This window comes from Metopolophium dirhodum, chromosome 4, assembly GCF_019925205.1.
Source record: "Metopolophium dirhodum isolate CAU chromosome 4, ASM1992520v1, whole genome shotgun sequence".
Lineage (NCBI taxonomy): Eukaryota > Metazoa > Arthropoda > Insecta > Hemiptera > Aphididae > Metopolophium > Metopolophium dirhodum.
In genome coordinates, this window is record NC_083563.1 from 12,560,585 (window position 1) to 12,585,811 (window position 25,227).

Consider the following 25,227-nt stretch of genomic DNA (forward strand, 5'->3'; position numbering starts at 1 on the left):
TGTTTTGTTTGATTAGATTACCTCTAAATATCCTTAAGTACAGAACCAATAATAACTAACCAATTTTATGGTCCTTTTGGACCTTGGTGTACCCATTTATACCCAATGAAGTATTCCAAAAAAAGGTCATATGGTGTATTTCCCCTACCAATCAATTTAACTGCATTCTCCCCTATAAGTCTAACTTTATTTGGGAGTATATTTTACTTTACAAAGAATTTTATGTTTATTGAATTCAAGAATAAATATATTCATAATAATCTTATACTTTAAGTACCTATAATACCTATTAAAACTATAAAGACTCCAAATTACTAGTACTAGCGGTGCCTCTACTTTCTGGCTTAAATCGTCTGAAAGTTCTGTGTAAAATTACCTCTAGGCTCTGACATATTTTCTAAATTTATAACTTTTAGTTAGCGACGTGATATGACAAATTGTATAGTTTAATAATAATTATGCTATCTATTGTAGAATTAAGTCTGTTTAATATTTTAATATCGCTTGGTATTTTATGAATAGTATAATTCAATTTTTTTTTACAAACCCTCGTGATAAATGTTATTTTAATTTCTTAAAACTCAAGTTTTTGTTATTTTTTTTAAATTCAGAATAATAAATAGATCAACCTACAAAGAAACTTGAGAATATAATTTAAGATTGAAGAATGACGCATTTGTAGTTTGTTTATACTGATAATATTGTGTTCTTTATAGATATGTATCTACAGTACCTACCTATAATATATTAATAATGAATATAAAAATCATTCTTCAACTATAATTCTGACTTCTATACAAATATTTCTAACAATATAGCATGATTTAAGATACCTAATATTATTATCTTAAATCTTGCCATACAGGTATACTAACAATATACATTACTGCATAATATATATATAAGTGAAAACTGATTAGTATCGTGTATAGTATATATATACTTATATTTTCCCATATATTAAATATACTGTACCTATATTTAATCAATGCCAATACCCACCTACATGACAGCTTACAGATCAGGTATAATAGTTGAACATTAACTGCCAAAACACAAAGCTAAAATGAAACGATTTGTATTTTTTTAAATAGCTTCTTAGCACTTAGTACAATAGTACCTAGTACCAGTGACGGCACTGCGTATTTTTGGGCCCTGGGCAATATTTTTGGTGGGGACTTTGATGATTATGGAACTATATAGATGGTAAATACCTACACTTGATATTTTGTTTTATATAATACCTGACAGTTTTTAGACACGTTTCAGATACCAATTGCTGAATATTACCATTTAGTGATATATTTTATTATTCCTAATTCACAATTTATTTGAATAGATACACTTTATTTTAAATTCAAAGCGGAACGAAAGAATGTATTGATTTTACAAATTAGTAATTACAATGATCATGATGTGTCTGTCAACATCATTTTGGATAGTAACAATGCTCCGATTTTCGATGTGAGCATATTTTCTGATAGAAAAGTGAATCTATAGTTGCTAGATTCCAAGTAATTTTAGAAAGAGTCTAGAAGTAAAAGTTTTTACGTAAAACCTATTTTTGAAAATATCGATTTTATTTTTTTGGGTGAACCTAACTCAAAAATTAATAACCATACACACTTGAAATTTTTACCAAATATTTATATTAGCATTTTTTATAAATGGTAATATTTTCAAAATATTTTGACCCTTTTTGAGCTAGTTACAGCCTTGAAAATTTTTTCGAATTTTGTAAATTATCTTTAAACTATTCTCGATAAAAAACTTTTTTACTATATAAAAAAACTTGAAAATGTAATGCTATAGGTTTCTTATAAATTTCATTGATGATAGTTCAAAGATACGTATGCCAATTAATATGTATATGCATGGCCCCATGCGCCTATAACCCTAATTTAATGACAACTTTATGAATTATATTATAAGGATTCATAATTTATATTGATTAGGTACCTAATAATTAAAATAGTAGATACTTACCTACATAATGGTTAATATAAATTGGTTATTAATTGTAAAATAAAATAATTAATTGTTTGGATAAATATATCATTTAATGAATTAGCACTAAATTTTATTGATACATTAGTTTCATTTTAGATTCTAAGCGGACCAGGGAAACTAGTGGTTTTACAATGGTGTTTATTGTTTTTATTTTATTTTTATATCCTATATACAAAATGTCTACTAGAAGGGGTGCTTCGATTTCAACATATGGTATCTTATCATATGGGACTTAGCCCCCCCCCCCCCAAAAAAAAAGTCCGTCAAGCCCCCTCTTTTATTAGCTGTGTGGAATCGAAGCCCTCCCCCACTCACATTTATGTTAATAATGTGTTAGCTCCCCCTGAAATGTTAACGGATTTCTGCCTATGAGCTATGTGTGACCCACTTGTAACCTACTGTACAGCAGAGCGACATCCACTTACCTGCTTTTTTTTTTAAATATTATAAAAAAGTAGAGCTTTGGAATTACAGGAAATGTATGCACCTATATTGCTTTTCTAAAAAAATATTAAGGGGGTCCAGTCGATGAAAATAAGTGACTTTTAGACCAAAAAGCCAGACAAAACTTGAGGAATATGGTTCGACGGTTATTTAATTTTGAAAACGGATTATGAATGATTAACAGTTTACTAGATTTTACCATAGGCGATTTTTAATATTCCAATTATTGTTAGTTGTTACTTTTTAGTGCCATAACTCATAAATAATAATGAATAATATAAATACAAAATATCATATTTTAAACCATTAGGATATCACAGCTGAAAAAATAAATAATTAAAATCGCCTTGACCGAAAGCTGCTAGTAAACTTTTAACTTGAGAATCAACGAAAATCAGTTTTGAAAATTGAAATCTGCCAAACCAAATTCCTTCAGTTTTGTCTGGATCAGTGTTTATTTTAGACCTTCTATCCCGGGGGGGTATCGTAAATTGTGAAGGGGGTATGTCTTAGAAGTAAATAATTAAGAGAAGTAAAAATATTATTTTAAGCTCAATTTATTGGTATCAGATTGATACTTAATAATTTAAGTTATAAAGGTATTATTTTTTTTCTAAGAATAGGTACATAAATAATTAATTATCTAATTTTGATTAATTATATGGGAAAAAAAATATAACAAAATTAACACACATTTACTATACATACATTACTTATACATTATACTATATTATTAATAATACACCAATATGAGCTTAAGTCATATGCATTTTAATATTTATTATGTTTATTAAATTAAATTAAACGAATCCGGCGCTGCTTTTGACGTGCATACAAATCAATTACCTCATATACAGTATCTTCATCGAGTTCTGAGGTTGATACCGAGTTGCGGTCGAAATTATAACAGGTAAAAAAAAAAATCTGAGTTGCGGTCGGGATCAAAACAGGTTAAATATCAAAATACTATGTTTTAAATATTGACATAGTTACATATTATTATGCTAAATACAAAAATGAAACGGTCAAAATACAAATTTTGAATATAAAATATAAAGTAAAGAAATGCATAAAGAAAAAACTGTATTTATTCATACAATTTTGAAATCAAAAACATTAGAACAAGATTATAATGCTTTCTTGATAAATTAAAAATATTTGAAGATTTTATTTGTCATACGTTTACATGGCAATAGTAAAATTCTATTAAACCTATTAGGTACGTAAACAAGATTTATTAATATGACAAATATTTAAAATTTCAAAAAAGGGGGACCCTCGTGTTAATACCCCTCACTTTGTTTTTTGGATAGCGCTGGGAGTTTTTGTGCACAAACGTCGGGATCTGGTGCACATTTCTGCACAAACGATGCACAAAATTGGATAAGAGCTCATCGGATAATCGATAACCGGATACTGACCGCAATTAAGACGTTAATTTTACCTTCAATATTATTAAGACCGCAATTCGTCTATTGCGACCGCAACTCGGACAATACCAGTTCTGAGAGTCCTTCTGTGCTAATTTTCATGCAGGATTGCAAAGTTTCTTGTCCCATTCTATTTCTTATTTTGTTCATAATCCTATTCATTGTACTGAAAGAGCGCTCCGCAGTGGCCGTTGAAACTGATACACACATTAAACATTCCGCAAGTTTTTTCAAATTTTTATACCCAAAATTTGCTTTATAAATATATAACAATGGATTGTTTACGTTTTTATCTACCAAACTATTTGCAACATACTTAAATGAATTCAAGCCTATACAAACATCGACTGGTTCAAGACTAGGAAAATATAAACATATTTTCAATACATCTTCTTCAGTGATTGTAATTAAAGATTCAAATGATTCAAATAAAGCACTTAATTTAATTATTTCTAGTGATTTTTCATTAAAACGTAATTGCATTTGTTCTATCATTGTATCAACAAATTTTTTAGCTTCTTTTAGACTTTTTATTTTATTTTCATTAAATGCGTAATCCACTACACTGACAGTCGACAGACAACAGCACGCTTTAAAAATTACCCACATGCGATAGGTACTTATCTAAAATCGATTATATTGACGAACAATTTAATAATATATAGATTACGATTATTATCGGTACACATTAATTGACTATATTGATGTACGAAAAAGTAATACCCAAGATATTATTATATTAAATATTTATTTATTATAATATAATCTTCACACGAAATAACTGACAATTCATCGATAACTCGTTTTATATATAATCGCACCATAATATACTATTTACGTAATAAAGTCATACTTTTTTTTCGGGGGGGTATACATTTTTATCCAGGGGGGGGTATAACCCCCCGGTCACCCCCCTGAAATAAACACTGGTCTGGATTCTTAGTGTTAAAACCACTTCTTTAAATTGAAAAAAGTTTATCTGATTTAATATCAATGCCAATGCCTGCGCGTACGTTGACGGCGAAGAATATATAATTAAAAAGAATATATTTGATTATTATCGTAAATACGGGAAATTAAATTTGGTCGCGAAAAGTGCAATAACGGATTACACACAACAATATTCATTTACTTCTCACACATTGATACAGCCATAATGTACATGTAATATTAAATGCCTAAACACTACTCCTTAAAACGTGGTATGCTCAGCCCCCTTAACGAAATTAATAATATCATTAATATTATACTCTATTCAGAATAGGACGACACCAGGCGGCCACGGTGAAAACCGGTTTTGCTACGTAATTCTGGTGTGTAAACCTTATTCTGAATAGACTATAGTGATAAAATAAACGTATTAATAGACACTTTATCGTTTAACCATCTACTTTTCGTATAATAACTAATAAGTGTCTTACGTTAAATGGTTCACCCTGTATATATATATATATGTGGTTGTTACCCAGCACTAAAGTGCAACAGAAGACGGTTTCTTAGAATAGGTGTTTACTATATTGGGCATAATCATGGTCATAAATTTAAAATTAAAAATTAACAGAGAAGGAATTTTAATATTTTATTTTTTATTTGAAAAATCCAAATTATTAAAACTCTCAAGTGGCGAGTTTGCAAATATTTAATTACTGCACAATGAGATTTGGGTGTATAAACTACAACTGAAACACAACTATTTTACTCTATATCAAACAATGAGTTATGTCAAGTAGTATAGGCATGTACATTATTAATATACATATACTATACAGTAAATTTTATAATATTTGAACATTGTACCTATAAAAATAAATGGTGGCATATTAGATCTCAATAATGATTTATTCGAGTATAAGTATACTGTATTTAATCTATTCTGTGGTATATGAGTATAACTGTATAAGCCCCAGAAGGTATATCTTTGTGAAATAATAAATATACACTTTACACAATATACATAGTATTATTGTTAATCTTGATGTTTCAAAATGTAATTAACAAAGTTTTGTTTTGATAATATTTAATTAATATATTATGTAAATTTTGCTTGGAAGTTGGAATACAAAGTTATGTATATAACATTTAAAATTAATATTTATTATTTCTCTCATAAATCAAATTTTCAAGTGATACTATATTATATTATATGTATTGAACATACACAATTTTTAATTTATAATAAACAACAGTATAATACACTACAGTTAATAGTATTTGTCAACAATTATTTTCTAACTACACACAATGTATAAGTATAACTTATTAAGTTTTAATAACAATACAAATTTGTACAATCATTATTTTTGGTGTATAGTTTCGTACACATTATTATTCAACAGTTTATAACTTATTGTTCTATTGGAAGGATAGTTGAAGGACAATGGAAGAAATTTGAAACCACATTTGGTTTGCATTGACTGTATAATTTTTATTATGGTTATTAATTGAGTTCTCCCTCAATTTCAAACTATTGAATAATATTTTTATTTAAAACTTGAATTTTCAAATTGATATGGTTTCATTTAAACAATAAAAAAAATTCCTAGTCTAAAATAGCTAACACTTATTTTATGTTAAGTAGTAGATGTCAGATATACAAATGTATATAATAAGAAATATTTGGAAAATGATTAGTTACTTTAACAACAAATTAATTGGTCACATTAAATACATTTTTTTAATATTTTTAATCTCGTTCAAACAATAAACTAGACAGTATTGTACTGGTAAACACAATTATTTAAAAAACAGTCTAAACGTAGTTAACAAACGTTATTATAATAGTTTCAATATTGGTAAATAATTTGTCGAGGATATAAGTATTATCTACTTTACACTTTATGACTAGAGTGTTTACTAATGTATAAACTATAATAATTATTAATTAGGTGAATTTTTTTTTTCAATTTAAATGTACCTAGTCATTATTATTAATAATATATTTGCACACTCTTCGGATAAAAATAACAGAGTTTCAGTAAAACATACAATCAGTAAAGTGTTTATTTAAGCCAACAGTGTATCCGCTTCAAGTCCTTCCTCAACTGTTATGTACATACCTTCCTCTTCATAAGCACTATCGTGTTTAGCGAGTATGCGTAAGAGTGGTCTCAATTTCAACCACCACTGAGTCTTAGCTATACGCTGCCTGTAAATTAAAATAATTTATCAATTAAAAACTATGTAATTTTAAATTTGTATTCAATATAAATAATTTAACATTCAAACAACCCTAGAAAAATCCTAGATTTTTCTTTTTCAGAATGAAATATTCTCAACTCAAAATTCCATGGTTTAAATGTCAGTTACAGTGACCTTTTAAAGCTATTTCTATTGTAGTGGTCACTATCTATTAATTTACAAATTTACACTATTTCCACTTTTTGAAATTTCCACTCAATATTATAACAAATTATTTATTTATTTAATTGGTATGTAATATAAATATATTTTAGACATATGGAAATTTAAAAAATGAAAATTTCTTCTTACAACCACTAATTTTCTAATCAGTACATAAATTAAAATCATCTGCAATCATTTTAAATGAAATGAAATATATATTAAAATAATTTCCTTACTCAAAATTGGTAAGAGGCAATAAATCAGTTAAAGGTGTAAAACGATACTGCCGTCTTATTACACCCATCATTGCTGCTGTATCTGGATTATCTGTATAAATTGTTCCATCTGGTCTAGTAGATTCTCTCAATTTTTCAACTAACCATTCCACACATTTTGCTGCTTGCTTTGTACCCATATTACGATCAAATGGAGTAGGTGAACCACCTTGTTGCATATGACCTAGAAACATAAATTTATAATAATGAACAATTTACTATGAAATGACAAATCAACTAACAAGTTACTTTTTGTTTCTAGCTATTTCATTAGATTAGACAATTTAACAAACTATAAATAAAAGCTTTACCTAAAACATTCATACGAGTACTGAATAATCCTTTCCCTTCTTCAGTGTAAAGTCTGAATATAAAGTCAGTGTTGTAATTCTCGCTACATTTTTCATTCCTAAAAGTAAAAACACAATTTTTAGACTTGTTAGATACTAATATTAAGTTTTTGGTTTTATTTAGAAATTAACCTCAATATCAAACCACGTTGAACACCTTCTGCCATCTTTGAAGCCATATGATAAACATCGTTTTGCAGATCTTTTATGGTAAATTTCTCTTCGTATATATAAGCTGCATCAGCACCACCAGCCAGACCAGCAACGGTAGCTAAATATCCACAGTAACCACCCATAGTTTCAATAACAAATACACGTCGCTTAGTACCTTGAGCGGACTGTCTAATTCTATCACAAATCTATAATAAAAAATTGTAACCACATATAGGCCATACAAATGTATAAAAGGCAATAATAAATAAAATGTATTTGTGATACAATAATGTTTAGTAAAATTACAAACCTCCGTGATTTCATTTAGAGCGGTATCACAACCTAACGAAAATTCTGTACCAGGCACGTTGTTACTAATGGTTGATGGTATTATAACCATTGGTATGCAGAATTCCGGGAAATTGTTACGGTTCTGAACTAACTGAATTCCAGCTTGGTACGCCTAAAATAATTAAGTTAATATAAATGTCAAACAATTTACTAATATATATATATAGAGAATGTTACCAACCTCAAAGCCTCCAATTATCAAAAGTGCTTGGATGTTGAACTCTTTGAGCCTTGCAGCAATTTCTGGCATTCTTTTTTCTGGAAGAGTACGCTTTGTTCCCAACATAGCACCGCCTTGGCCGACCCATCCAGTAACGTCAGACCATTGCATTACTTGAATCTAAAGAACCAAAAAGTTATTTAACGCTATAGCTAACCTTAAATTACATAATAAAATACTTACATTTCCAGCAACTAAACCTTCCACGCCGTCATGAATGCCGTAAACAGTGTCTCCTCTGTAGATGCAATTCCGTACAAATGAACGTACAGCAGAATTCATACCACATGCAGGAGCTCCAATGTGCATTACAGCAAGAGTATAACCTTCCTATAATTGCCAATGACTTCAAATTATTAATGTGCGATTATTGAGTTTCATTTATAAAATTAAAACTACCAATATAATCTCTGTAGAAAAAGAATCTGCATTACAATATAACATAAGCCCAATCAAAACACACTCAAATAAATAGTTAACACTAATACAACTATTATACCTATTTTAAATACAATGCCTACTATAATTTGATAAAATGTTTAAATAATATTATTGTATTTGTCATTAATTTTTAATTTAAAATCACGCATTATAAGCGTTATGAAGCTTAAAAATCGAAATACTCCAAAATATCATTACTCCACCAGTCATCTTACCTGACCCCACAGTGTGTCTTGCTGTTATAAAAACAATAATTTTAATGTGATTTTTTTTGTTTGGTATTTGCAATAATAATATATTGCACAACAAATTGGAATATCAATTTACTTACTCGATTTAGACTCTAAGGGATTCATGGAAAAAATATCAAACAATATCATTTAAATTAATATAAAGAAATACGGGAATATCATTGAGAAAAAATAAATATTTTAATTAAATCATCAACTTACCAATCCACGTCCCAATTCATCGAATGCCGAACGCGGTGGCTTCAAACGTGTCAACATTTTGTATGTTTCCAAGTTTCTCGCAAAACTCCTGCAAACAAAAATTAAGCTTTTAATGAATAATTGATTTATTGGACAAAACGTCATGCGGTTTATCTGGTATTCCTAACACATTATGAGAAGTGAACTTACGCAAATTGGTATTGTTCAATAACAGAGGAATGTTCATAGCTACTTATTAATTATTATTACATATTTACATACAATTAAGATTCTGAGCGAAGAGATGTATGTATCCGTTATACAATGTGTTATATTTCTATAGTTTGTATTTGGGGGGGGGGGGGGGGGTGATCACAAGTATAAAAGTACTTTTTAAAATAATTTAAATCGGGAAAAATAAAAACCGACATGTATACTGTATAGGTATAACCACTTTGCTGTACAGTAGGTGATAGGTGTCAAATGTACATTGTCATTGAGTAGATCATTGTAATGGATGAGTTAAGTTTAAATTCAATGATAAATCATTGTATATTTGTATACAATGAAATACAATTCTGACCGGAAACAATTTGATTTTTTGGTAACCAATATTACAAAACAGTTATTTTAACAATAATATTACAATTTATAAAACAATTTTCGTAATTTTTTAAATTCTGGGTGGAGCGATGAATGTATTGATTTTACAATGATGTGTGTTTTTTTTTTTATGTGTCTGTCATCAGTGTTTGGCTTCGATTTTCTTCAACGGAATTTTGTGTTCTTGTTTGATGGGAAAGTAAATCTAGTTGGTGCATTCGGGAGGTCAAAATTTAAAATTCTTAATAGTTATTATAAGCGCCGGGAAAAACAACATAAAAAAGTAGGTCAACGCATTTCGGTTGTTGATGTTTGTCCATCGTCCCTTCGGGCCTCGGACATGATAGTGTAATTTTACTGTATTCGATTTGAATGTAATGATTGCATTCGATAAAAAACGATTCTGAGCGGACGAGGGAATCTTTTTTATTTAATTTCATTCGTTTCTATGGTGATAAACAAAGCGTTTTAAGAACAGCTTAAGAACGATTTATTTAAATAGGTTATTTATAATTAAGAAACATCATAAAAATGAAAAAAAATATAAAAGAAAAGAAAAAGCTCATAAGTTGCTCAAATTACCATTTCTAGGTAAGTAAATAACCCAAATTTCAAGTTTTTACGAATGTTTTTAACCAAATTACAAAAAAAAATAAATGTCTATAAATAGCTCAAAAATGGCTAAAATTTTCCGAACTTTAAACCGTAAGGAACAAAATCCAAAATACAACAAAAAATATCACTTGTCATTTTTCATTTGAAGCAATATTTCTGGTAGAAAACGTCGTCCGTAATTATTTAATATTATAAAATCGTGAAATCGTACGTTTTTTCTCTTTTAACCGCTTTTATTTCGAATAGCGTTTCGAAAATCGAAAAATGACCTCTCTAAAGTACCAGCTCGAAAACATTACCTTTCAGAAAAGATACTTGATACTTTTGAGCAAGTTTAGAGGGAGAAAAAGTATTTACAGAATAAAAAAGAAATAAACATCATTGTAAAACCATTACATCCTCGCTCCGCTCAGAATCTAAAATTAAGGAAAAACGAGAATATTTACGCAAAATCAGTTTTTGGTTTTTAGTGTAACTCTAAAACAAATTATCGTATATACATGATATTTTCACTGGTTGTTTATATTAGCATTTCCTATACACGGTAACATTTTCAACATACTTTGATTTGTTCTGAATCGTTTACGGACTTATTCAGTTTCAAATTTTTGTTCTATTTATGTCAATAAATATTTATTTGTTGGATAAAAAAGCTTGAAAATTTAATACAAGGCGTCAAGGCCCCTAATTTATTGTTACAATGATATTTAAAAAATATTAATAATCCAGTCACAATTTTTTTTTATAAGCATTTAAAGTTAAATATATTAGTTAAATATATAAAGTTAAATATATTGACAAAATACGTAAAAATGACGAAAATTTACAAATTATTTTGAGTTAAAAATTCATAAAAAAATTTTTTTTTAAATCTTAAATTTGAAAATGTATTACAAGATTCCACATAAGTTCGTCTACCTTTATAAAGAAAAAAAATGTCTACAAGAAAGTCAAATTAAATTTTTATGAGCGTCTGAAGTTCATATTTTTACAACATTGGATATTCACTTGATTTCTCATATAGCGATTTCCTAATTTTGTTGTAATTCAAAAACAAAATAAATAACTGTAGATACATGAAAATGTCACTGAATGTTTATATTTTTATTTTCTATAAAGCATAAAATTTAAAAAATATTTTGAATCTTTTGAGCTATTTACGGACATTTTCAGTTTTCAATTTTTTTAGTTTTTTTTTTTCTACAAATATCAATTTTATTTTAAGAGCAAAAAAGCGTGAAAATTTAATTCAAGGCTCCTGATATATTGTCACAATAGCAGTTGAAAAATATTAAAAATACATTGGCACAATTTTTTTTTTATAACATTTAAAGTTCGAATTTTATCAAATTTATCAAATTTAAAATGTAATTATTGTTTTGTAGTTAACAATTTTTAAAATGTTCAACTTTTATAGTTAAGGATTGAAAATTTAAAACGAGGTTCCACGCAAATAGGTTATATAGGCTGACTGACCGTCTTCGGCCCTCGCTCAGAATCGTTTTGTTTTTGTACAATGATATTATATCATTGAATTCAAATTTAACACCACCTATAACAGTGGCCACCTATTACTGTACAGCAGAGCGACACACACTTGCCCACTTTTTTTCAATAATTATTTTAGTATTTTTTTAGTATTGTAAAATTTCTACTTTTGATAAAAAGTTCAAACTAGATCCCATTTTCTACCAGAAACTTTTCTTGTAATTGACGACTAGAGCATTTGTTCTACTAGAAAAAGTCATCGGATACACCCAAAAAAATCTTTTGTTGTAAAACCAATACATTATCACTCCACTCAGAATTTATTTAGTGACCTACTCAGTGACGAAGTTAGGTTAACTCAACACCTAATGTACATCAGAACAATTACCTACTTGAAAATTGTTTATATTTTTAATTTATTTGGCACTGTGAATTTCGATATTATTATATCAACGACCCCGTAAACAGACAAACAACCAAGACGCCAAAAATTTAATATTTTTTTTTTATCAAACGACAATATTTACCTGCGTTATTTCTAGTGTACTTAATAATTACTATACAAATAGTCTATACAACGATACAACAAGAACAACAGTTATTTACTTTTCTAAAACCGTTAAGCTGGCTTACAGAAAGGTACTCGTGGTATTTTGAGCACCTACTTGTTTACTTCTCGTCAAAGATTAAAGATTAAAAAAAAATTAAAGCTCTTTTGTCACTGCAGTAAATCAGTACTGCATTTGATGTTTTTACCTTCCTCTGAGTTGTACGGCTAATTCCCATTCTTTGTCCGCCATCGCTTTGGCCACGGCTTTAGTCTTTTCAACACATTCCATAAGTGGCAGACGGACCGCCTGGTTTCCATCCAATGACACGACACAAGCCTCGGTTTCCGGTGTAGCTTCCATCAAGGCCATTACAGCTTCGGCTCCCATTCTGCACCCCTACGACGAAAAAATCACAATAAGGATAGACATAATATATAACTTAACCTTAACGTATATAATACTGCACGAATTACGTGACTATTATTCCGTAACATCATGATTAATTACCACAATGAGCTTTTGCATTTTTATAGTTTGGTAGTTCATTAGAGGGGATAAGGAAGTCTAGGAAATACTGAATTTAATTAACGGCACGATGACTACAGGTTGATGACGATGACTCCATCGTTGTTAAAATATAAATTTACAAAAATCACTTTTCGGGGAAATATCCAAATATTCCAAATCTAAACAACCTAACTTTGGAAGTGTGAAACGCGATAGTCATCACATTCGAATTCCATATTATATCCTGGGACCTAAGTTGACGAAACGAAAGATGGCGAACTTCTGAATAATAATTACAACCCATAACTTATACAATCCTTCACATCGTTTTTTTTTATTAGATTGCTGGTATTTCAAACATGAACACTGCTAATATAAACAATATGAAACTATTCATGTAGGTTGACCTATAGACTATAGTTGCCCTAGGTCATCGTTATCACCCAAATTTAAATAACGTTATAATATAAATATCCTATAGAGAAATATATTTACCAAAACTCTATCGAAAGCCGATGGGGCGCCTCCTCTCTGGACGTGACCCAAGACCGTAATCCGCGTGTCCTGTTTCAAGTTGTCGACTACCACTTGTTTCACCATCTCGGCAGTGATCGGCTGTCCGTCACGGTCGATGGCACCTTCGGACACGATGATGATGTTTAAACGCTGGCCCGCCGTCCGTTCCTAAATATACATAAAGCATATTATATTTAACATATTATGAGTAATAATTGAAACCGGCTAAACGACGCACGTCATATCCCAAAAAGCTCGTTCGCAAAGCTCGAAGATAATAAGATTTTCATCCACCACAGTGCTTATATTTTAATGCATACACTCACTCAATAGTCAACTCATCCATCGATACGCATAAAAAATATTATTTATTACATTTTCAAAAATCGAATGGTTATCACTTTTTGATAACAATAGTTTAACGTCTATACACATACAAAACTTAGTAATAATTCAAACAATTTCGTCACACAATACAACAACAAAGCGGAAAAGTCTACATAAAGCTCCAATGCAACAACTGACTACAAAGATGATGATGAACAGCAGCGAAAGTGATTATTGATTATATTACATTATATTATTATTGTAATGAATACTGAAGTCTGTAGAAAGTAGAACGTATTATGACAACACTGTCATCGCGAGAAAGATTTTTTACTATTGTCATATATGGCTAACGAAAATAAACTCAAACAAATAAGATTTATTAGAATTTCCTTAATCAATTAGACCAAAATTATGTACCTAATAATGAAATAAGAATACAATTAAATGCACATTATAAGACAGTCTTAAAGTTATAGCTGGTAACTTTAAAAATGAAGAAAATGATTTAAAATTAGCTTAATACACTTTAATAAATTTTCGGAATCGATAAAATGAAACTTCACACGTCAGGCATTACAAATACGGGACATTATGGTAAGTTCCTATACGGGGCAGGGGACATAGCAGATAAAACCATAGGTAAAATTAGTATAAAAAAATGTATTCATTATTTTTTTTTGAACTTGAGCCCGGCGACTATGGCTATTGTAGGGATTATGGACTATGGTTGGTAGGGTTGATATGGTAAAGTTGTCCCATCCCGGACGTTACTTACTCTTGGTCACGTTGCGGTGACTGACAGCAGCCAACTATTTATAATTGTTAATTATTTTATTTATATAATTATTTGCGTAGTTTAGGCCAATTGAATTATTATTTATTAAGTACACCATTACACAATATTTTAATCAACAATTTACATTGACTTATTCAATTTATTTATTAATTGTCATATGGTGAACTTAATATATTATCTTTCTTGAATAGCCGTCGTGTGTAAATTTTAAACAAAATCAATGTTTGAGATTCATAGTCATGGATAATGGTCAATGTAATACTTTTGTTTTTGTTCGTTAAACAAATTGTATAGATTATGTATTTATTAATTACAATTTACAGTAGCTGTCGTTTATAATCATGTTATTTTATATGGTTATGGATAGCGCCGACTTCAGACATGAGCTAACTAAAAATATAGGTATAAATACGTGAACGCGTGAAAATATAAAAACAAATTAAATCCATAAAAATTATAATGTGGTCATTGTATTAAATTAATAAATATTAATTCCAGAAATGTAATATATTATTTAGAAGTTCGTATAATCTTATGACGGTCTTGATCATCATTATAGTGATCTATTACCTTTAAACGTCTAAATGGAAATAAATAAATAGTCGTAGGTAGGTAGTAGTATTATAAAATCAATGTTAGTACCATTGGCACAAAGCGCAGTGGCACTATGGATAATTAGCACCCTGAATCTCATTATCCTAAATAAAAAAACAAATCTTTTGCACGTACCTTTATCATGGGAAAAGATGAACTACCGTACTATCAATTATCCACATAGACAGAGATATGGGTTAATAATTAAACATGCTGGAAAACAAGTGATCACTGTAATAAGATGTCTAGTAAAATTACAGTAATACTTCCATAGTTATATTATATAACGAACTATTTCATTTGACAAAATGTTCTATAAAACAAAATATTTTTGAGGATCAGACCAAATTAAAACACAATTTGTTTAATTATATCTATAATTAAATTATTAATAATACGAATTTATTTTGTTGACCGTGGGCCATGAGACTTCATAATATGGAAGTTTCACTGTACATGGGTAATCTACCTACCTATAACGTATTAATAAAAATAAAATAATTTTTTTTTCATAAAATGTTATAATTATGCAGGAAAAAATGCAGTAAAAACTTAAAAAACGAATTTAAAATCTCAAACAAATTCACAATTAATTGCACTATAAAACCAGAAAAATGCAATAAAACTTCAAAATAAAAAACGTATGAAAATCCATCAAGGTGTATTGAAATAAAAGTATATTTTAAATTATTTTTATCAGTTTATAAAAATTAAAAAATAGTTCATAAAATGTGTATAAAAAGTTTTAATAACGGGAATTGTAAAAAATTATCAAAAATAAAAAATCCACATATAAAAGCTAAAAAAACTTAAAATTTAAAAATGTTTATAAAATACAAAATTATGATTAAAAATGGAGTTTGTTTGTACCTAATTCAAATTTTGTTTTAAAAAAACTATATGTTTTACCAAAAGCTAAAAAGAACGAATTTTCCTACAAATTCACAGCCCTATAGATAATAGTGATAATACTGATTTAAATCTATAAATTATATTATTTTATTAATAAAGATATCAAATATAATGGATAAATGAGGAGTGTGAGGAACAAGGCCTCTCACGATTTTGTTTTCTCAAAAATTGGTTGGGTACTTAACCCCCTAATATTTTTGAGTGATTTGTGCCAATGGACTAGTACCTATTGTCAACAATAAGATTACCTATTATACTGTAAGGTGATTGAAAGTGGTAATTGTCTGTTTTTGTTTAACACGTATACCTACTACACAGGAATTTGTATTTCCAACGTATTGATCTAGTTAAACGATAAGAATTCAGAAGAACATATTTTAAATTGCTGTCAAGTTTACTCGAGATTTTCTTTAAAACATTTTTCTCAACAAATTGAAATATGATTTTTTTTTAATTTCTACTTTTTTATGATTTAGAGAGATAACTGGGGAATGTTGATATAAAGTAAAATTTGTTATCAGAAATTCTTATTGCCTTGTTTTAGAGTAAGTAGGTACGTTGGAAATAGAACACAACATCTAAATTACTAAATTAGTATGTACTACTATGTAGCGAGGCTTTGTTTAACACAGATAGAACATCACTCCTTTCAATCCTTTTAACTATTGGGATTAAGAAGAGATATTAATAAATATAAATTAGTTTTAAAGCAAAAATACTCCTAGTTAGTAAAATAATAATTCTAGACCAGGGATGGCAAACATTTTAGATATGACACACGAGCCTTATTATTATGTTATAATTTAAGATTTCGAACAATGATGATATTTTTTTGTTTAACTTTAAATAAAAATATTTATAAATTAACAAAAACTGTAAATTGATCATTCACCAAACAGTTTGTTTAACTAAATTATTTGATATAAATATGATATTTGATACTACATGTATAAAATAAAATATGTATACGTATTTAAAAATATGTATTTGTATAACAACTGAATTTTGTACATAGCTAATACACAAGCTGCAACTAAATTATCTAACGTTTGCCATCCTTGTTTTAGAGTTCAAATTAATGCATGCACATATCGAACACTTAAAATATTTATTACTTCTCCTCATACAATCATACGCAATATATCTAAAGCCATTCTCTACAGACAAAACGCACCATAATCAATACCAGTCATTTATACAATTCATTGTTACATAAAATAACTTATGGATTTATTATGATCAATATCCAATGATCATTATTCATTATAATAGTCATTATAAAATGGTTCATAAAAGTTGGGTCAAAATAATTGTCAAATACTAAATTAGTTAGATGAACTTTTCAATTTGATATGGCAAAAATCTAACATAAATTACATTTTTAAACAATAGTTTAAATTATTTAAATATGAAAATAATATTTTAAATACTACTCAAGGTAAATTAGGTAGATCAACAAGAAATTTTAATCTAAAATAAAATATTTATGGATTTCTCATTTTAAGGACAACAAACTAAGGTTACAGAAAAAATAACTATAATAAACTAATATTAAAACCTCAAAATTGTCAAACTTACAGTAGCGGTTCAAAATAATTTATAACCAAATACTTTTAAAAATCAAAATGTATTTCCTTTCATTGTTTTGTAACACTTTATAATGTGAAATGTTCGAAACCAAATTCAAAAGAATTATACTGATTAATAATAATAATACAATATAGCTAAAACCCAAGTATATAACATAATATAATAGTTAATGCAATGTATAAGGATAATATATAACACACTGGCGGACTAATACAACTCATGCATCATATGTTTATGCTGTAAAACAGAAGTCGGTCTTGCCTGTAGCAATTTTTTACACATTTTCGACGCCCAATCTTGGTGAGGCGGCCATTCTGGAATGAACACAAAATCGGCTTCTGCCGCCAATGCCGTAACCAAAGCTAAATACCTGCACATTTTTTTAATATAGCACACTCCCACCATACATTTCTAAATATCCACTAATTCAATAGTATAATACGACAATAATACATGTATACATATTATTATACTATATACAATGATGTATATAAATATATTATACACAAATGAGTTATACAGTGCGATTTTTTTTTTAATGTAAGACACTAATTTTTTGTCAACGCTTTTACATTATCATAGAACAATATTATATTATATTATTATCAGAATATTAAATAAAAATAGGATAAAAAGAACATAAATAATTAATTGCTAATTTCTATAGTGCTACTAAAAATTAAACGGATATTATAATATTATTGTAATTTGTAATAGGTTATTTTTAAAACAAAACAGGAAAACTAGTGCCTTACGCTAATCAATAATCACCATGTACAGATAGGCGTATGGATATTATAATTGTTATTAATAAATAAATGAAAATTAATACTATATTATTATTATTATTATTATTATTATTACGGTATTGCCACTACTGTAGTACAACTGCACCCTGCGACATAGCCACAAACAAATCAGACCAGTTTCCTCTATAATATATATTCTATAAACATAATGAATTCGCGCGATGAGCATCCTATGACCTTATCTACCAAGGAGGCGAGAACAAAACGTAAAATGTATAATAGTTAAGCGCTAAGACAAATAAAATAAAACACAGGGATTATCATGCTTTAGTAAAATATATATAAATTATAAATTCAAAATGTGCGAGCGTTTGTTAATGGATTTAAAGGTGTGTTGGTAAAGATGTGTCCGAGAAGAAGTTAACAAGATTTTCAGGTTAAGGTATCGATCATGTATTGTTTTTCTTTCTATAATATAGTCCTTGCCTGCTCTAATTTGGTGCAAAGTTTGGTCGGCCAATCACGTGGTGGTGGCATCTCTGGTATAAACACGTAGTCAGCTTCACTAGTGAGGGCTGTGACAAGTGCAAGGTACCTTTATATGCAACAGCGGCGTTATTAAACTTGAAACAAGAACACTTCAATCACTTTTATTTTGTTATAAAAAGAAGAGATAGACCAAGTTTTAATACGGAGAAATGTTATTATTTATCATGTAATTTAGTTTTACATTTTTAATAGACAAAAGATTGAAAATCGAAGCCAAGTCAATTACGTATTGTTTCTAATGTAAATATTTGTACAGTATTTTGTATACATTAGTACATTAATAATATGTATGCATGCCTTCTTTTTATCTATTTAGTAGATTTTACCAGTTTATTGATTTGAAAAACAATTACCTAGTAAAACACTAGAATGTACTAATTAAAAATAATGTATTATTCGTAAAATTAGTAAAACGTAAAAGTCCCATTCATAATATAATCTTTCAAATTAATACTTAGAAACTATAGCTAGGTAACTCAAATTAGATATAAACCACTTAACAATAAACAACATATTCAATAATACATTTTTATTACCTTTTATCATTATTGGAATACAATAATTGACTCAGCTATAATTTTATTTCCCTAATATATTTATAAGGTTTAAAAATCAAAAGAAGAAAATTAACCCGTTTTAGGTGATTCTATGACTGTTCAAGTTATTTATCAGGTTATCATATACCTATAACACATTTTGTTTAATAAATAAAACTATCAACTAATACAAAATAATTATGTCATATTGAAAAATTAAAATGTTTTCTGAATATAATCAGTTTTTATATGATTTATTTTAAAAAAATATAGATTTTTTTGTTGGTATTATTGTATAACCTTCACATTTCATAAGAAAATTAATTAAGTTATTACAAACATAAATTCAACTATTCAAATCTAAAAACATTAAACTAGAGATATTAATAGACTTATAGGGTAACCTAACAAAAATGTATACTTGATGACTAATGCACACATATCAATTTTTAAAAATACTATCTACTTATTGATTTTAAGAACTTTAAAAGTATTATTTTTGACTTGTTAAATAAAATAAAAAATATTATATTATCATTAAAATTGGATCAGAATAACTTAAATGTGTTTAAAAATATTCTCAAATAACACTTGAAATATCATAGAATATTATTTAAAATAAAATATAATGGCTCGACAAATTACATAAATAATGTAAACATAATTCAAGTTCAATATTACATTATCTAACATAAGTATTTACATAGACGATACACAGTTATTAAAACAGGGATCAAAAGATATGTGTTGCTAAGTTAAATAAATAAACTAAATTTTGGCATCTAAAAAATGTCTGAATTAAGAAATTAATCATTTGTCTGAATAGTTATTATTTAAATTATTTAAAACATAATAAATCAACGGTTATTAATTATTACAAATAAAAATCAAGTCTAAAATCTTACAGCACAACATTTTGATTAACAGCTATTTAGAATAGCCTGAAGCCATGTTATAAAAATAATAAATCAATCTACTACAAATTATAAAATAAATTGAAAGTCTTGTTTACCAAGATAAAAATAATAATTTTATTAACCTAATTAAAACAAATGCAAAACCTAACTGTAATAATATAATGTTTTCAAGCTATTTTATTGCTTGCTTATTATAACATATAATTATTGTATCAATTATTTATGTTATATTAAAAAAATATATATTGATAACATTTCATTTAATTTCAACCTTAAGCAAATGTTATACGATGACTGGATATTTTTAAATAGGTTTATATAAATAAATGAGCCACCAAAATTACCAGATATCACAATAAACTAATTATTTTGGTCAATAATTATCATTTTCAATGATCAATTTAAATGTTTGATCAATAAATCACCTACCCAAGATATTGTATACCTAAGAATCTAAGATAAAAAAAATATTATAAAAATGTAATGAACACGAGTGGTAATGCTAAATTTTTTTGTTTTTTTTTTAAATTTAAAATCCAAACCAGACGCCTCAAAAGAAACTGGTGCCGGGACTTGAAAACTTAAGACTTAAAACTTAATAATATTAAGAGGTGTCACAAATGTATGATTTCCTCCTCATGTATTTATATACCTGTCAACTGTCTATAAATTATTACAATTACTAATTTTTTTATTTGCATATAGCAATAATTATTACTTATTGTACATACTCAATAAATTGTAATTTTTCAAATAAAGTCAATTCATTTAAAAAAAATAAAAATGAATAACAACAATTTATATAAGCATTTTATAAAATATTTACCAAAGTGAGAAATTTCAAAGAAATACATTTCTTTCTAAAAACAAAATATACAATATTCCTTGAAATTTCTATGTGGTTACTACTATCTACCAAATCATATTAAGGTCATAGAATCACCCGATTTCTTGGAGTTTTCTCAATTTTCTTATAAATTAAAATTTTTTAAAACTATATAATAATTAGAATAAACAATCATACCCGCAATGGCGTCCCATTACTTCCATAATAAATGTTCTCTGATGTGAATAGGCTGTTGACACAATAGCATCAATTGCATCCATGATGCGATGTAATGCGGAATCCGTACCAATTGTCATATCAGTACCACAAAAATCATTATCAATAGAACCAACCATTCCGACAATATTCAACTGTTTATATTTTTCACGTTCTGCCTTATTAATCTGTGAAGTCTGCAATAGCTCATCAAGAAGACTAGACCATTCTTGTCTAAATAGGTTGGCTCCTGTGAGAGAACCATCACCTCCAATTACTACCAAATTTGTAATTCCACGTTTTACCAGGTTGCAAGCAGCCTTTAGCCGCCCGACACGTTCTTTGAAATCCATACATCGCGCTGAACCAATTACAGTACCACCCTAAATTATAACATAATAAAAACTGTAATTATTAATGAATATGTACATGTATTTTGTAAGCTGAACTAGGGGTTATTTGAAGGTCAAAAATAATAGAACTCAATACGGTAAAGAACATATCAATTAGATCAATAAATCAGGCAACAGTATAAGAATAATTTTAAAATGTGATTGTTTACAGTACAGTTTTACATTATTAACCGTAATAATATAGAACTACATTTTAATAAATAAAAATAGGCACATAATAAAAATTAGTCCAAGTTATGACTAAATAATGTCACTTTCTTAATAAATTTTATTGATTATCAAAGTTGTAATAAAACTCTGCCTTACTTAGTCTACTAAGGTCATGCCATAAGAGTAGCCATAAATGTAGTTATTTTTTATAACAACAAATAAACCAATATATGTTTTATAAAATGATCATAAAGAATCACCATATAAGTAGGTTAAACAAAGGTCAATATTTTATTGAAATTAAAATATTACAAAGGGAGATTCAAAAATTAATTCTGAACAGTGCAAGGAGTATATTTATTTAACAGCAATTAAATGTATTATATTACAACATGAATTGATATATATTAGAGCAGATTATTGTTTTAAAATATATAAATATGAATAATTTGATAATATTTATCATTTAACTTATTTCATATTGTAAAAACTACTATGAATTAAAATGTCTATAATTTAAAAACTAGAATTCCTTGGCCTATTGCATGTAAGCATATTTATTTCAGACAACTATTGTTTTTATTAAATTGCAATAGTAAATCCTTTTTGGTCCACTTATGTGACTAGCTAATACTACATAACTACTTCATAAAAATTCAAAACGTGTAGTTCATTTAAAATACACTGCACGAACCAACAATAATACATATTTATGAGAACATATCTATTGACATTTTTTTATTAGTTGTATAAACATACCTAACAAAAAAGTTAATAAATTATGTGAATTTCACTCAACACACCTTATGTATTATAGATGACACCGATGACCAGTTAGCTTCTTCTATGTTATCCCCGCCATCCACCATACCTTGATAACCCTCTTTAATGAAAAACACCTTGCAACCAAGGTATATAGCCATACGAACAACTGCACGGACAGCAGCATTCATACCTGTCAAAATACAAATCATTAAGATTATTTTAAAAATTATAATACAACCTAAATAGGATATAAAATAGTAATTCAAAATTAATTAAAGAATTATTGAATAAAAGCAAAAATAATATTAGTAATATGGGGCTGGGTTTCTGAAAAAATTATATATTTGCTATGCCTAGCCAACACATTTTAGCTGTAGGCACAATTAACATCGATGGTATTACATTAAATGTGTTCTAAAACAATAACACATTACTAAATATGTTTGATTTTTAGACACAAATTTCTGTATAAAGTTATCTTTATTTTGATGTTTTCTACATATAATTATGTAAATAATTTTATGACGGACCTGTATATGACACAGCAAATGTGTTTAGAAAAAAAGTTATAAGTCATGAGAATTAATGAAATAGTTATAACTTATAAGTGTATAATTTTTAATTTATATTTAATATCAAATAGGCATACATAATTGTTGACGATTTTAGTTTAATTTTGAAAATAATGAAATAATAAAAATGTATTTCCATTGTGAAGAATTTCTGTTACTAATTTATCAATATTAAATGAAGAAAATAGGATTTATTGTATACAATTATAATATTATTCATATATTATTTCAATTTGATAAAAATAAAAGTAGGTAATGACCGGCAATATGAAAAAATAGAGTTATACTCTTGAGAATTTGTAATATTAAGTATTTTCAGAAATTTAAGTATATATTTGTAGTCTTATTTTATATAGCAACAAATTAACTTTTAAAGATTTGCTACTGTTAGCATAATATTGTTTTAAAAATTAATTAATTGATCTTTGTTTTGATTGGTAAAATAATTTCTCTTTAAATAACTAAATTATTTAACTATAACTATAAAGTTCAATGCTTGAGATCAACTTTACTTTTACTTTTGTATATGACAACTAAATATAATTCTAAAAGACAGGGCACTAAAACGTATTAGAGAGAAGAAATATTATCAAGTTTTATTAAATAGGATAAAATAAAATAAAATATGTGAATATAATTAATACAAGTAAATATACACAAAAATATAAAAATGTGTGTTCTAATAATTGTGAATTTTAAAAATAGTAGCTAGGTACCGAGTAATTAATATACAATTAAAATACTAAGCAATAACTTAATTTTAAATGTTATTAAAAATTAAGTAAATTAAGTAGATTCACTTAATAACTATTCCAATTCTCTAAATAAAAACTAAATGCAAGTACCACTATGCCCCAAAACCCAACCTTCAGTCTCTGGGTATAAATAAATAGCTATTTTCTTGTTTATAAACGTCATAATAAATTGTTAATAAATTAAAAAACTTAGTAAATTATTTCGTAGATACCTTGTGAATCACCACCACTGGTGAAAACAGCAAGTCCTTTTCCTTTGTGTGAACCCCGTTCAATGAATCTCTTTTGATCTTCCTCCATGTTGTTCTTAAAATTAGAAATTATGCATAATATTAGTAACAAGTTATTACTAGTATATTGATATAAAAAAAAATGCTTACCTTTGTACAAACTAACTAAAACTTATAAAATTGTGAGCTTTTGTGCTCAAGACGAGGACGGTGTTTAAAATATATACGTATAAAATATTAACGTTACTAGTCGATCATGTTCAGCCCTGGCAATTGGCGACGAACGGTAACGTATTGACAGTAGTACGTCCCGCTATCAATTGAGCAACCGCGACTCGCGAGTGTCTGCTGTAGAGCTCTATTTTAAAACCGTGGGTCTGAAGATAGTACCTACGAAACGACCTCTTAGAGGTCACGGATCACGGTCAACGAATAGACGAAATACGATAAGTTATTTTTTTTCAGTTCAATTTTATTTTTAATTGTTATTACTTATTTCACTCTATTACGTGGAAAGAAGGGAGCGACGAAGGCAAACAAGGTCAACAGAGGAGCAGCGGGACGTGCAAGACGCAAAGGCAACGAAAAGTGTGCTAACTG

The 25,227-nt window shown here is 27.6% G+C and overlaps 1 protein-coding gene across 5 annotated transcripts; it reads right to left on the reverse strand.

Moving 5' to 3' along the window:
* Positions 1-5,957: 5,957 nt before the first annotated feature.
* On the reverse strand, positions 5,958-25,227 carry LOC132942280 (ATP-dependent 6-phosphofructokinase). Of its 5 annotated transcripts, none has more exons than XM_061010552.1 (17): positions 24,778-25,227; positions 24,610-24,703; positions 23,109-23,260; positions 21,725-22,125; positions 19,185-19,293; positions 13,707-13,895; positions 12,910-13,100; positions 9,469-9,556; positions 9,348-9,359; positions 9,232-9,252; positions 8,759-8,905; positions 8,537-8,695; positions 8,315-8,467; positions 7,984-8,210; positions 7,813-7,910; positions 7,463-7,685; positions 5,958-7,029 (listed from the first exon to the last, which is right to left on the reverse strand). In XM_061010552.1, the coding sequence occupies exons 2-17, from the start codon at positions 24,695-24,697 to the stop codon at positions 6,888-6,890; spliced, it is 2,400 nt and encodes a 799-aa protein (XP_060866535.1). In that variant the 5' UTR covers positions 24,698-24,703; positions 24,778-25,227; the 3' UTR covers positions 5,958-6,887. The 5 variants fall into 5 exon arrangements, with proteins under 5 accessions (XP_060866535.1, XP_060866536.1, XP_060866538.1 ...); XM_061010553.1 differs by lacking the exon at positions 19,185-19,293 and adding an exon at positions 18,211-18,319 and having other exon boundaries at positions 24,778-25,226; XM_061010555.1 differs by lacking the exons at positions 9,232-9,252; positions 9,348-9,359 and having other exon boundaries at positions 24,778-25,225.

Bases quoted from the DNA above. Each gene is read 5' to 3' on its own strand.
- LOC132942280 (XM_061010552.1), bottom strand. From the start codon at position 24,697: ATGGAGGAAGATCAAAAGAGATTCATTGAACGGGGTTCACACAAAGGA. The intron at 8,211-8,314 runs GTTTGTAATTTT...TTTTTATTATAG, and splicing joins CTCTAAATGAAATCACGGAG to ATTTGTGATAGAATTAGACA. The intron at 7,030-7,462 runs GTAAGGAAATTA...TTTAATTTACAG, and splicing joins TTGCCTCTTACCAATTTTGA to GCAGCGTATAGCTAAGACTC.